The sequence below is a fragment of the Vidua macroura genome, chromosome 7, assembly GCF_024509145.1.
Source record: "Vidua macroura isolate BioBank_ID:100142 chromosome 7, ASM2450914v1, whole genome shotgun sequence".
Lineage (NCBI taxonomy): Eukaryota > Metazoa > Chordata > Aves > Passeriformes > Viduidae > Vidua > Vidua macroura.
In genome coordinates this window covers 27,493,932-27,507,997 of record NC_071577.1, presented here as the reverse complement: position 1 = coordinate 27,507,997, position 14,066 = coordinate 27,493,932, and the positions used below count along the sequence as shown (strand labels likewise).

The 14,066-nt window shown below is 38.9% G+C and overlaps 1 protein-coding gene across 1 annotated transcript in view; it reads left to right on the top strand.

Annotated features, from left to right (window-relative positions):
* The window catches only part of CNTNAP5 (contactin associated protein family member 5), a 200,544-nt gene that overhangs the window by 99,353 nt on the left and 87,125 nt on the right, over positions 1-14,066 (top strand). Inside the window, exon 12 of the mRNA XM_053983157.1 lies at positions 8,086-8,205. Within this exon, the coding sequence (XP_053839132.1) occupies positions 8,086-8,205 (120 nt within the window). The remainder of the gene's footprint in view (positions 1-8,085; positions 8,206-14,066) is intronic.

Here is a 14,066-nt window from a genome sequence, read left to right as displayed (position 1 = left end):
CCTAGGTAATTGCTGGAGGGAAGAGTCATCCAATAATGGAAATGTCATATAGTCATTGATATGGCATAAACTTAACATAACTTCAGGCTTTGAAAGTGTATTTTTTAATATTAATATGCTTACTGCATATATCATTTTCTTTATCTGAAAAGCTTAACATAGCTTCAGCCAGATTTTTAGCAGTACTGGAGCTGCATCTTAAAATGCCAGCTGGGGGTTTGGTAATTCTCCTGTGTTCCAAGGTAGAGAGATGTGTACAGTTTGCTGGATGGGAAAATGAGGTTTTGAGAGTTTCAGTCTGATAGATGCCTACTAGTGAGTTTGGTAGTGCAATTTGCATGTCCTGAGTAGCCAATTTTCCTGTCTGAGGTTCTTGAACAGCTTTTTTTCCATGTGTGCTTAAACACACTGGTTTTCTTTGACTAAAGAAAACACATTTAATATTCATATCAAACCTTCAGTACTGTACTTGGTGTTCCTATATATTTTTGTTCACACCATGCTTTTGAAATATGAATTTTCATTGTTTATTTTGTACTAAGTTACTGTGTTATTAATGCTTTCCCTTCAGTGGTGTTCATTTAAAATAAGTTTTTCCCTTTGCCTGAGATTTCCTTATAAATAACACATTGAATGTGGAGCTTTCTTCAGGACTTTCCTGCAGAAGGGAGCTGATGGGGCACTTGCTCAGTCCTGTGTGAAGCCAGCCATCCTCAGGTGTGACCATCCCAAGGGACATGAGGACTTTCCAGCAAGACCAAAATACCAAGCTTTGCACAGCATCCTTCACCTCTTTGGTCACTCTGTCCCTCCAACACTGCCCCTGCAGTGCTCTGGGTCTCCCTGGCTGCTCTCCTGCAGCAGCAGGGCTTGCAGGTGACCCTGCACCAGTGCTAGGCTGGGCTCTGTGATTGTCACAGCCACCTTCCAGCCACAACAGAAAAGTGACAGGGGAGGATGGCTTGACATGCCTTGGCCAGGCGGAGCCTAAACTTGGATGGTAGGAGATTGTCTAACAACCAGGTGAAATGGGAGTATCTCTCCTGAACATCCACTTAGGAGACCCTGTGGTAAAAAGCATCTTAATTCTGTCTATGGAAATAACATATTCTTTACCAGATGAGTAAGTACATATTTTAAAGAGGAAAAAAATGAGCCGTCTGCCATCCAGGCACGTCACAGCAGAGACTGCATTATTCTGTCAAGAGCAGAGCTGTCAAAATCCAGGTTTTGAGAGTTCGTTTTCCTGGCATTTAACAAGACAATTGTATTTTAGGGGTGAGAATGATGATCATTCCCTGAGTTCATTGCTATACTAATCCCTCTGTTGTTGAAATAAGAAACATGCCATTACATATTGCTTTCTTTTTTATTTAGAAGAATCTTTTGTTCATTGCTCATTACTCCAAGTCTGTAAGAGCAGATCTGTCAGGCCTAAGGTACATGAGCAGAGATTGAAATAGTCATCTCTGATCTGCTTCCAAGAGCTCTGAGCATTTTGTTGAGAATACTTAATTTGCTCAGCATTTGTGTATATGTGTTTTCCCAAGGTCAGTCAGGGCTGGTTGAATATCCTGGCAGAATCCCCAGCTCTTACTGGCCTCTCCAGTCTAACCAGTACATAAGTTCACCTCTGAATACAATAATAATTACCATTATAGGGGTTATTATTACTCTTTTTGTCTAAGGTGGAAAGAATTACAATATGATTAAATGAGTCTGAAATTATGTTGCTGCAAGTATTCTGTCTACATGACTTTACAATTTTTAGAGATGATAAAAGCAACTCACTGCTGCTACATTTTAGCTAAGAAGTGGATGGTGTCAGCATCTCCCAATGAAATCAAGAATTAAAGTTCTTTAGGTCCTTTTAATGTATTTTATTTATTATATCACCATAAAATTGTATCTCCCTCTGAGAAATTGAAAATTATCAGCTACTTTTATTAGATTATGAGAATCTAATCTTGAAGCAGGAATACTACAGGATTTGTTTTGGTAATCATAACTAGTACAGCTCAAATTCTGAATTCCTAGCTCACATTTCATACAATGAAATCAATTTCCAAAGTAATTGGGAATACAGTCAGAACAAAATATGGGGAATTTTAAGGTTTGCTTCTATTTTTTGAGGAAAGTTATCTTGGTGTCCATTAAATCTGAAAAGGGAAATGTCCTCTGAAGAAAAAAAAACAAAAACAAAGAAACAAATTTCTTTTTACATGGAACTTAACATTCTTGGTGATATCTACATTAATAACATGCTACTGGGTGCAGCAGAGAGAGGTTTACCTTGCCTGGTCTTCCCAGCAGCAAAACTGAACAGTGTCATTGTAACCTTTACATTGAGTCCAACAGTAAGCAGGATTTTTGAATGTGGGGGAAGAGGTGCATCTTGTTGGGTGAATAGCAGGTTCATTCACCCATTGAAAAGAGGGGGCTTTAAATATGTTGCTTCTTGAGGGTTATTTGCAGAAATTCAGGGCTTGGTACAAAGAATAACCTTTCCTTTTTTAGCCAAAGTAGGACTGGAGGTGAAAAAACCAAAAAAGTGGCCTGAAAGAGAACAGAGGTTTCATAAGTTAGGAACATCAGGGCAAAGGAAACAGAGCTAAGAACTTAGGAACTGGGACCATCTAAAGGCTCATCTGCTGAGCAACTCCACAGAAGAACAGGAAGCCTGTGCTTAGCAAAGGCTGCCATGGAGACTGCAGGTGAGCTGCATAGGGCAAAAGTAAGATTGGAAGCCAGATATCGATATAGTAAGGGGCAGTCTGTGAAAAACTGGGCAAAAAAGATTTTGTATTGGAAAAAATCAAAGTTTGACCTTGGAAATGTTTCTGCTTAGTTACTGTTATAGATTTCAGATATGGCAGGGATAAAATCACCTCTGGTTTAAGGACTGTAATTAGAACAGTTTGATTATCAGGTTCAGGATACTTCAAAGAACTGAACAGTGACACAATTGCTCATATTTAAAACCTTTCAGGCTTGTGAAGCATATTGAATAAAGGCTGAATTTTCAACTGCAGACCCAAACCAAGAGTGACCCCAGTCCTTTTAGACCTGACTGTGGAGTAACAGAGAGCTCCTGCATGTGCTGTGGCTAACCAGCCATAAGGGTCTTGATGCAGAAATTAGGAAATGAAATTCTGTATGGTTTTTATACACAAAAGGTCAAAAATAGTTTTATTATAATGATATTAAAATCTGAAAATGCTTTTCTGACACTGAAGTCTGAATCATGAACCATGACCAATCAAAGTGAATATTTATAGTTTTGCTAGGATATTTCTGTGGGGGGTGTCGTGTATGGCTTGAAAAAACATGGGATGTATACATTTCAGAGCCATAGTTTTGATTTTTGAGCTTATGAATGTTGTTTTGATTTTTGAGCCTTAAGACTGTTTATATTGCAGAAAATATGAGAAAACACATAGAATTAGGTGATGTGGCTCTGACTGGGGATAAAGTGTCTATTTTGTGAATGCTGATCAAAATTTGACAAAATATTTCCTAAGCACCTGGGAAGATGAAAAGTGAGAACTAAAGGAAAAGACAGGCATTATGATCAGTGAGTAAAGCAGTGCTGTAAACGAATGTTCTGATGTGATGAGCTGTTGATCTGAAATGCTAGTTCAGCTTGAGATACTTGAGACTGAAAGAGATACCTGAGGGAGAAATTTGGTATATTTGTTTTACAGAGGATTATAAGGGGCTGGGAGATAGATACCTTGAACTCTGTCAGTGCAGTGCATGCCTGCACACCACCAGCACAGCCCATCCTAGTGGGTAGGCAAGAGCACAGATAGCACTTACTTAGAGAAGCAGCTCTTGCTCTAAGGAATGGGGCTCTCAGGCTGCATCACTTTCAGCAGCCAGCTCTGGGAGGATTTTAAATTTCTTTGTGAAACACAGCAGCAGCCTTTAAAAAAGAATTCTTATAGAGCAAAAATGTCAGCATAGGATATCCAATGTTATAACTTAAAAGTGATTCTGGCAAAAAAAAAAAAAAAAAAAAAAAAAAGGCAGTAAAAGACATCCTTTGTGACCAAGTAAAACGGAAAAACGGATATTTCTGATGTCGTGTCCCGTACTAAATCTGGGACCTTGGAGTCAAGCTGCTTCTTGTTTGGTCTTCGTGGTGTAGCCAGTTACCAGCAAGAGCCCTGTGACGCCTTTTACACTGTTTCTTTGCCTTGTGCTTTACTTCACCCTAATGCTTTTACCAGCCATACCCTCCTGTGAGGTCCAGGCTGAGCTTGCAGGGGGCGGTGTGGGCTCATGGGGCTGCTGACATCGCTTTCTGTGGATGCAGCTCAGTGAACCTGCTCCACCCTGCTGCCTGGGGGAGCTGCAGTGCCGCTGCTGCGTGGCAGCACAGCTCGCCCCAGAAGGGCCCGAGGAAACAGCAGGGGCTCAAATTCCTAAACTGTGATTTTCAGTGTTTCTGGCCCACTGAAACAAATGGTGCTGGAAACCATAATTTTATCTTCAGTGGCTGGTGTTAATCAAAATTAGCCAAAGAAATAAACAAACAAAAAAAAAAAAAAAACCAACTGGGAGGGTTGGAGAAGGAAAGCTGATCTTGCTTCTATGAAACAAAAGACAAGCTAAAGGTTTCATTTTTGAAATCATGCTTTTTAAAAAGTATTTTAATGAGAAAATAAGTTTTGCATGAATAGCCTATCAAGAATGCTGTTTTTGTTATTTTGGTCCCATTTGGGTGAACATTTTACAACAGGAAAAAAAATCCAGGAGAATGAAGGAAGAAAAGTATAAAGACTGTTAAAGTACTTCATTAAAAGAATAAAATCACTAATTTATTTTCAAATTTTATTTACCTACAATGTTTAAAATATTGGTAAAAATAATGTTTGAAAATTCATGGTGGGTTCTACTCTGAATGAACTGATGAATACCTCTCCTTTATTAAAAAGATGCAATTACTACAAATGCTCTTTGCCATTAAAATGTGTTTACCTGTCAATAGTTCCATCATTAACTTTGGTGCTTGCTTTTTGAAAGTGGGACCTTATATGCCTAAATGGTTGGTGACTCTTTAATGACAATTACAGTAATGGTTCCCTAGCTTTCCCAAAATGAACACAACTCCACCTGCACCAGAAAAGCCTGACACAAAACAGAACATAAATATGAAGGCAGTTTTCAAAGTTGAGGTTCTGGGGTCTTAACAGTCACAGCTGTTTGTCTGTTTTTTACTTTCATATGATATTTCTGATTGCAAAAAGAGAATAATGACTGCAAAGAGATCTTGAATTTCATGGACCCAAAAAGATGGCTTCAAGTTGTTGTTACTGGCATAACAGGGCCTTTTTCAGCAAATGGAATAGCATAACTTTATTCTGAAGCAAGCAATCATCTCAGACCACAAAGGAGTTAAGCAGAGCTCGGAGTGGTTGGTGCACTCAAAATGTCTGTATGGGCATCTGCCAGTGACTGAAAAACAAACCTAATTTTCTTCTTGATGCATTATATAGAGAAAAACATAGCAAAAAAGAAAATTAAAATCAATGGCCCATCTGCTTCCAGTCTAGAAATGTGCAGTACCAAGTGCTACAGATACAGGCATGTGAAACTTTGTGTGCAGGTACAAAATAAACTGCCCACCAAAGCTGCTTTTCACTAATCATGATGGAATATGTTTTATGTGCCAGAGCTCGAGGTTTATGACCTTTTCCCATTTCTTCTGCTACTTCCCAGTATGTAGTGCTGGATTTCTCATATAACTGAAGCAAACATACCAGGATGGATTTCCTTCTGGCAGACATAACTGTAGTTTTATGGAAGCTTGTGTATCTTTTCAGATTTATATCAATTGAGCACCCTTAGCCTGATTTCTAGCTCTGTATAGCCTTTTTTTTTCCTAAAGTTACAGGGACAAAGGGGACATCTAAAGGTGAGTAGATCAGCTCTGTTTGACTCTTCCCACATTATTAATGGCAGAATCGTCACATCTTTCCTTACTAATTTGAAAAATGTACATCTGGGCTCCAGCCAAAATGACAATCAAGAAGTTCTTTCTTAGAAAGAACAAGTTGCGATGAAGACTGAGATTTGCTGTGCCAGTTCACTGACAACAAATTTGTTTTATGTCTCTACCCCTCGCACCATCCTTTGTCTTCAAAAACACTCAGCAAACAATTCAGAGGAAGCAATTGGCATATTCCCTAATGAGGCAAGATGAAGTGTCCTGTAACGATGATGACAGCAAATTCACTAAGTGAACTGCAGTTTAAGAACTTTGCAAATTGATCAAACCATGATTCCTTGGTTGCTTACTTAATTGCCTGTTACCATCTCTCTCCTGACCTCCATATGCCCACTGCTTCTGTCAGCACTTCTGCAACTCAGGGACTCTGTCAGCCCCTCAGGTTGTGAACACTGGAAGAATGGGTTCTGGTATGGGGATTTTATTTAACTTGCATTTAATATGTGTTCTTGGCCAGCTATCACAGTGGGAATTTAGAGATATTCAGGCCTCCTGCCATGCTTGAATACATCAGGCTGTGAGGAAAAAGCTTTCTTAATTCTATTTATTATAGGATGGATGCTAATTAAGGCACTGTCTCATCAGGTGCTGAGTACCTTGAGCAGCTTCTTAACCCTGGGAAGGATAGTGCTGTGCTTATTTAGCACTCAGTGATGGCTGGTCAGGCAAGAAGTGTGCAAGGGAAAAGCATATTTTGGTGAGTGTACAAGTGATTGAATGATGAGACTCTTAATCAGTTTGGACCAGAGTCCCTAGAACTGTGGTTCTGTTTTGTTGGCAGAAGTGAAGAAATGTCCAATATCTAAGTGGTGAACTATTTTACAGCATTCTTCAGACAAGGCTACTTCAGGGCTTACCATATATGCCTTTTTGAAAGTTTCATTAGAGAAATTTCTTTAAGGGAACGAGGGAAAAGGAGGGATGTGAATCCATGTGTGCACAGGAGTGAGAGCAAGGAGCTATTCCTGCTGCTGTGGAGCAATTGCAGTCTTCTGCAGGGATTGTGTTTGGAAGTGGTGAGGAAGTGCTGGGCCTACCATCAATCTGCAAAGCTCCCCGAGTTCCTTTCAGATGAAAAGCACTGGGAACTTTGCAGTTGTATTTACAGCCTCAACACAGCAGTTATAAACTGTTACAGAGAATAATTTGGTCAGTATAATCAGGTAAGTGTTTAAGCAGGTAGGGAGAAAAAAAATCAACTCTCCTGAAATGAGATTTAAGGTTGTTGTTCAAGGTCCAGGATCATACATGTGACTTTCTGATGTTCTGGACTGCCTCTCTGCAGGAGTTTTCACTTTGCTTCATATGAAGTGACAGTGTAACTGTCCTGAAAATATACCTCAAATACAAAAATTGTACTGATCTGTGGGATTTTCTTCCTTCTTTCTTGCTCTTGGTGACCTGCTGTACTTGTTTTATTAACCACTTGGATTTTCATGGGCACTGGTACTCTGAGGGAAGAATATTGATAAGCAGAGAGAAAGAGTTGGTTGTATAAAATTAGGTCTAAAGCATAAAAACATAACCTAGGATGGAGACCATGTCTGAGCTTGAGCTTTTCTGCTGGGGGACAATGGATTTCATTTGGGTAGTAGACTATGGTAGGGCTTTAATGCTTCCTGTTAACCTTATCCTTCAGGGAAGGTGAGGACTGGCAAAAATATCTGTTATCTGTGTTGGCAAGACTTAAGTGCATGCCTAGGTAGTAAATCGTGTACCTGTGTGTATGTAGGTATATCCTTGAAATTCCATACAGGGTGAATATATGTACCACTCCATAACTAGATATGTCACATTTGAAAGTTCATATCCCTTTATTTGTTTACATACTTTAATCAAAATAAAGCAAGTACCTGTATCTTCAAAGCCAGCATGCATTAAGTTCAAGGAATTAGTCAAAGAAATGTGTGATTTTGAGCATGGATTCAGGCCCAAATGCAGTAGGATTTCACATGCTAATCAGCTGTGTGCTAATAGGGTATATTATGACAATAATTAACACAGTACTCCTGTATAAAACATGTCTGTCTGTGTTCTGTCTGTGATTCAGTCACTCTCTCTTTCTTTTAAAGCTATCTATGAACAATCCTGCGAGGCTTACCGACACCAAGGGAAGACATCAGGTTTGTTCTACATCGATTCTGATGGAAGTGGACCACTGGGACCGCTCCGTGTTTTTTGCAATATAACAGGTACTGACCTAACCTTGACTTGGCTGCTTGATGTCGGGTCTAATTTGATTTGAGGTGGTGTTAGTAAAATGATATGTCAATAATACAGCTCAGCAGTGGGGAAGAAGCAGAGAAGTTGTAACCAAGGTTTCACTTTGAAACATTTCCTTAAGTAAGATCCATGTAAAAGTGATTTTTAAATGTTTGAAGGACTTGCCTTGACAAGTGATATATACAACAGTGTCTGCACCTTTAAAAGGGCATTTCATAATATCATAACTTTTGATGATATGTTTGTTTTTTACTAAAGAGGTAGAAACTTAGAATCCAAACCATTCTTTTGTAATTGAATGGTTTCTCTGCTTTATTAGAATACTAGATCTGGGAATTATTATTAAACTCCTCTCACTGAGCTATCTACAAACCCTTCTAGTCTGATGTAGGCAGCAATACATCCTCTCATACAAGTGTGCTGCCTTTGGCATTCCAAGGAATGGAAGCCTTGATTGTCCCTGGTATTTGTACAGTGGAGAATGCACGATTGTCTTAGGAGAGGGGACACTGAAGAGATGGGTAGCAGAGCAAGAGCCTGGCAAGGTGACCTGTTGGGTGAGGCTTTTCAACCTTACAGTTCCGTAAGTTTAAAAGAATTGTTTCAAATGAACAAATACCTGTCTGGCAAATTCTCCCCTTAAGTGGGTCCTGTTTTGTATATAGGATTGTCAAGCCACGAGTATGAGAAGAGATTACACAGCCCTTATTGTGGATAGGGATGGATGGTAGGGCTTCCTTTCTGCTTTTTATATTTGAAATGGAGGTGAAATTTCCCACACCGTCTCCTGTTTGGCATTTTTTGCTTCCTGTGGCCAGATGCAGATGAAGGAATGTTTTATTACCCTTTCTAAATTGCTAATTCTGGCTGAACTACTTTGCCACATATCACTTCCACACTTCACTTTCAGCCTCAGGGCTGAAAACTGAGGACTCAGGATATTCATATTTTATCCTTAATCTCCTTGTACTTAAAGTGCCTCCAATTAAATTTTCATTTTTATTTAATTGGGCAGTGATTATGTTAATTAAATGCACAACAGTTAATTATTAAGTATGTTTTTTATTCAAGTGTAACAAATATTTAATAAGATGTGTCTTCTTTGCTGTTGAATCTCCTAAGAATTGAAACAGAGTTTCACCTTTGTGTCTGAATATCCTTCCTTGATCTTCAGAATGGGAAATGTGCTCATTTTTATTATTTATCATATAAATATGTGTGATCAAAACATTATCAGTGCTTTTTATCTCTGCTGAAGAAGTAGGATTTTTGACAAACACCTTGCATTTGCTTTCCTAAAAAAAACCTTATCCGGCAGAAATCCAGAAGGCATATACCTGATTTTCTCTCTGTCTTTAATGAATTTGCTGACATTCTTATAAAATTGGTTATGAGAATGGTGGGGGTGGGGAAAACTGGCAAACTTATGTTTCTGGGTCAACTAAATATGGTTTGAGTGCCTTAATCACAAGAGCTTCTTCTCTCTCCGGGAACTTCTTTTATTGTTATTCTCATAAAAATTGTTTACAGTAATTGATTAAGTGCAAAGTAGGAAAAAATTGCTTTGTGTACACAGAGATGGATTCTTAATTTGTTTCTTTTTTCAGATGATGCTTCTGCTTAGTTTTCTGAAAGTGCTCTATATTCAGGGAAAGGCAAAAGACGAAATTCTGTGTTGTTACACTGGGTACATACAAGGAACAGAAAAAGTATTATTGTTCAGTGGCATAAATCTGTAACACACCTCCTGTGAATGGAAAAACGTGGATGGCTTCCATGTGTGGGGGGACTAAACAAATTAAAAAGATAGTTGGGGGGAACTGTCACAGGAGAGCCTGGAGATCATGTGTGGCATAGAGAAAACACATAGGAATTGATTATTTTTCATCATATATGAGCTAAAGGACACCTAAATGATTACATAATGGGATTTGGGAGTTTTTTGCTTGCTTTTTCCTGATGCAATGAATTAATCTTGAAATCACCACAGAACGGCAAGGAGACTGATAGATCAAGAGAGGGAATAAAAGCCATCTGGAAAAAGCCCCAGTTTTGTCTGATAGACTCAGAAGGTGCAAGTAAACATGGAGGTTTAGTTGCAGCTTCCCACTCAGGCAGCTGTGAGGAAAAGACCATTGGGAAATGGGAATTAGCTTCAGGAAAACCTTTTGGCTTCCCTGGGTATCTCTTTACCCTCAGAGGCAGAGGTGGGCTCCTGGGCTAAATAAAGCTTTTATTTTACACAGGCTGGCAGTTCTTTCTGACTACAGTTCAAGAAGCAGTAACCTCTTTATGCCCAAAATGTGTTCAAGCAAAGAATTTGGAGGTGGAATGGAAAATTCAGGGCAATGACTCATTTAGTGTTTTTAAAAGTGGAGGTGCAGAGAGGTAATGCCTTCTGGGAATTACAGTGCCTTTAATCTGTGAAGGATGAATTCAAGGAAGAAATCAGACCATCAGAAATGAGCAGCATCATTGCATTTAAAGAAAAGTGTTTTTTTAATGTTCACTTACCTTTTTTAAGTTTTTTCTAATTCTAATTTAAGTTCTTTCTATTTTTTTTCTATGTTGAAATATCAACATTACAAGTTAGTTTACTGTGTTTCTGGTTGCAGTGGTTTCTTTAAAGCCTGTCAACTTGAGAGCCCACTGCTGTATAGAAATTCTGAATAAAGCAGAAAATTGTGATTGTGTGTGTTGAGAGAAAATTGGACAGTTATACAAAGAGGGCGAGAGAGATAAGGGAAAGGAAATGTTACAGGGAGAAAAAAAAAGGAAAAAAGTATTAAAAAATATAAAGTCAATTTTCAGCATGGTAAGAAATTTAACAGTAGTGTCACAGAATATCTGATGAATAGCTGATACTAGAGTGGGTAAATGTACTTATCCACTACCTGAAGAAGTGGCTGAAAAAGCAAGGTGGCAAAAAACTGTTGATGACATGCTACTACTTAATAGCATACTTATTGGTCAAGAAGTGAGAAGAGCATATGAAGCACTTCAAAAGGATCTTACCTTGGGGGCTGTTTATTTCTACTAAAGGTAAAATATGTTGTTGAAATAGGAGGTTGTCAGGAACACTAATGTGCCTAATCAAAGGTATCTCTACAAACATATCTCTACAAAGAGAGGTTAAAAGAAATAATCCAGAACTATTTAGAATGGGAGGACTCAAAGTGAATGGGGCTCACTGACAGAAGTAATGCTCATTTTAATTTTCTTACAATAGGAGAAGAGAGACAGTTCAATGACAGTGAAAGACAAAAACCTCAAAACTAGATCTAAAAGGAAAAGACAGCACCTTATTAACATAATGTTGTTTTCACCTTATATACCTGTTGTACACAGAGCAAAGTCACTTTCACAGGGAAACTCATCAGTTGTAAGAAACACTGAGGAATCCACACCAAATATGCATCTGTGTGTGGGGAAGTGAACCAAATGTATGTGCCCAAGCGATGACTGGATGCAGTTGGATGCCATGAAGGACACCACGAGGATGTGAATAGGTCTATGCAGGGATTATTAAACTGGGGTGGGTGCACTGGGAACACATCTGGCATGTTTCCAGGGCCATCCACATGGGAATGTAAGCTAGCTATGCTCACTTCTCCTGGGTCTCCAGTCATCCATGGGGGTCTATGGCCACACCTTTTTGACGTGAAGTGCAGAACGAATGTGTTGTGTCATATTTTGGGGTAGCGAACAGCCACCGGGGTTGGGAAAGATTTTCCTTGTATGCTGGTTGTTTGATAATCAGCCCACTTGAATTAATCTTAGTTAAAGATTCATAATGGTCAATAGAAAAGATGACTGATAGACCCTCTGAACCTCAGGTCTGTCAGTCTTTCTATTATTGTGAGGCTTATTTTTTTCATGCTGCTTAGAAATCTATTGGTCTGTATGGAGTACTACGTAAATGCTAATAACCATGTTCTCCAGGACAAAGCATAGACATGCAATCTACATCCATGTGCTTGTTTTGCTGTCCTGTTTGAAAAGTGGAATGATCTTTTCTCATCTCTTTCTGAGTAAATTTTACCCTTGAAATACAAAATATTTACTTGCAGTACACTTGAGTCATCCTGTCACTTTACTTCTCTACTGATGCTGTTTTACAGTATTCAGACCCTGGACTATCAAATCAATAATGCTTAGAAATTGCCATGACTAGATCAATGGCTCAGTTTATCTTTGCCAGATATTTTTCCAGTCCTCAAATAGTTTTCCTTTCCTTTCTTCCTTTATTTTTCGTCCAGGGAAGAAAAATAGGATTGTAGTTTGGGGGAAGATGCAACCTTATCTCAGTTCTTGTTACTGGTCCAAGATCTGTTTTTGAAACTGCTATAGTGAAAAAATCATTAATTAACAAAAATACATCTCTACTTGTTGCAGATAATTTCTGTTTTGAAACATCTCAAAGTGCAAATACTGCTAATTTCTCTGATGCAGGAAAAAGAAAGTTGTATTTTCTCTGTATCAAAAAACTGTGTAGAAACTGTTGAAATATCAGAAAAAGTAAGGGATTCTAATAAGATGTGAAGGTGATCATCAAAATTATACTTGTAATTTTTTACAAATTGCGTCCTTTGTTTTTTCATTCAGCTAACAATGATTAAGATTTTTATTCTTCCATATAGTACATATCCCCATTGATGTTCCTAAAACAATCAGTTGTATTATTGTCCATTACATCCATCTTTCCCTTTGTTTCCATGTGTGAATCTCAGCTCATCTGCTTACAGAATAGCAATTATACGGATACAGGAGACACCATGTACTCAGCCCTTCTTGCATTTTTTATGGACTTGGGAAATTATTGTGTGAAGAGGAGGGCTGCCCCCAAGCAGGCTGAAGCAAGAACAGATAGGAGGAGGTCATGCCCTTAATTCTGCCTTTCATACCTGCAGCTACAGGATTATGGAACAACAATTTAAACGGTCAAACTCCCTCTACCCTGTGGCTGACTGTCTGTAGTTATGATTGACTTTATCACAAAAGAAAACAACAAATGGAAATTCCTTACAAATGATTTACTACTGTTTAGATTAAAGGCAGCCCGTAAAGATTTACAGTTTATCCCTCAAACACTACAGGTCTTTTGGCACACAGTGGTTCTGACAGTTGATATGTTTCTCTTTTGAATTTTCATTAAATATTCTTCCAGAACCTTACAGAATGAAAAAAATCTTTAATGTGACTATTATGTCAAAGGCGTTGTGCTGTCAACAGCTGCCTTTCTGCTTTCAATGAAATTGTTTTTTGGATGAGCATCATGACAGAAGTCCTGAAGGCCACCTTCACTGTCACATTTTCAGGTGGCCCCTAAGGAAGTTCTAGTACTGAAGAACATAGCTAGATATTTTTCTCTAGGCTTTACTTTTCAACAAAAGTTTACTGCAACTTAATCTCTCTCCTGCCACATCTGGAGTGCTTAGAAGTTAGAAGTAAGCTGTGGCTCTGTCCAAGTCACTCCAGCTGTCTCGGTTGCAAGGGGTGGATCCATTTGCCCCAGACACAGGTGTCCCCTGCTGTGCTACACCCCTGCAGGTATCATGCCCACCCTTCTGGTATGGCAGCTGAAGAACAGCTTCAGCTGTTTGCTCTGGGCTGTTCTTGTCTGCCAGACTCATGCAGGTGTCTGAGCCATCACAAGTTATGTGAAACAGCAGAAACGTGATTTGTGTCTCTCAACACTAACCCTAGATGAAGGAAACTGAGGCAGAGAGGACTGCAGAGTTGTCAGAAGCACAGTGAGTGGAGAAGTGTCCACTTAGCACTAAGAAGTAGATCAGTGACTGCCTCTTCAGTTTTTGAAGAGGAATATTTC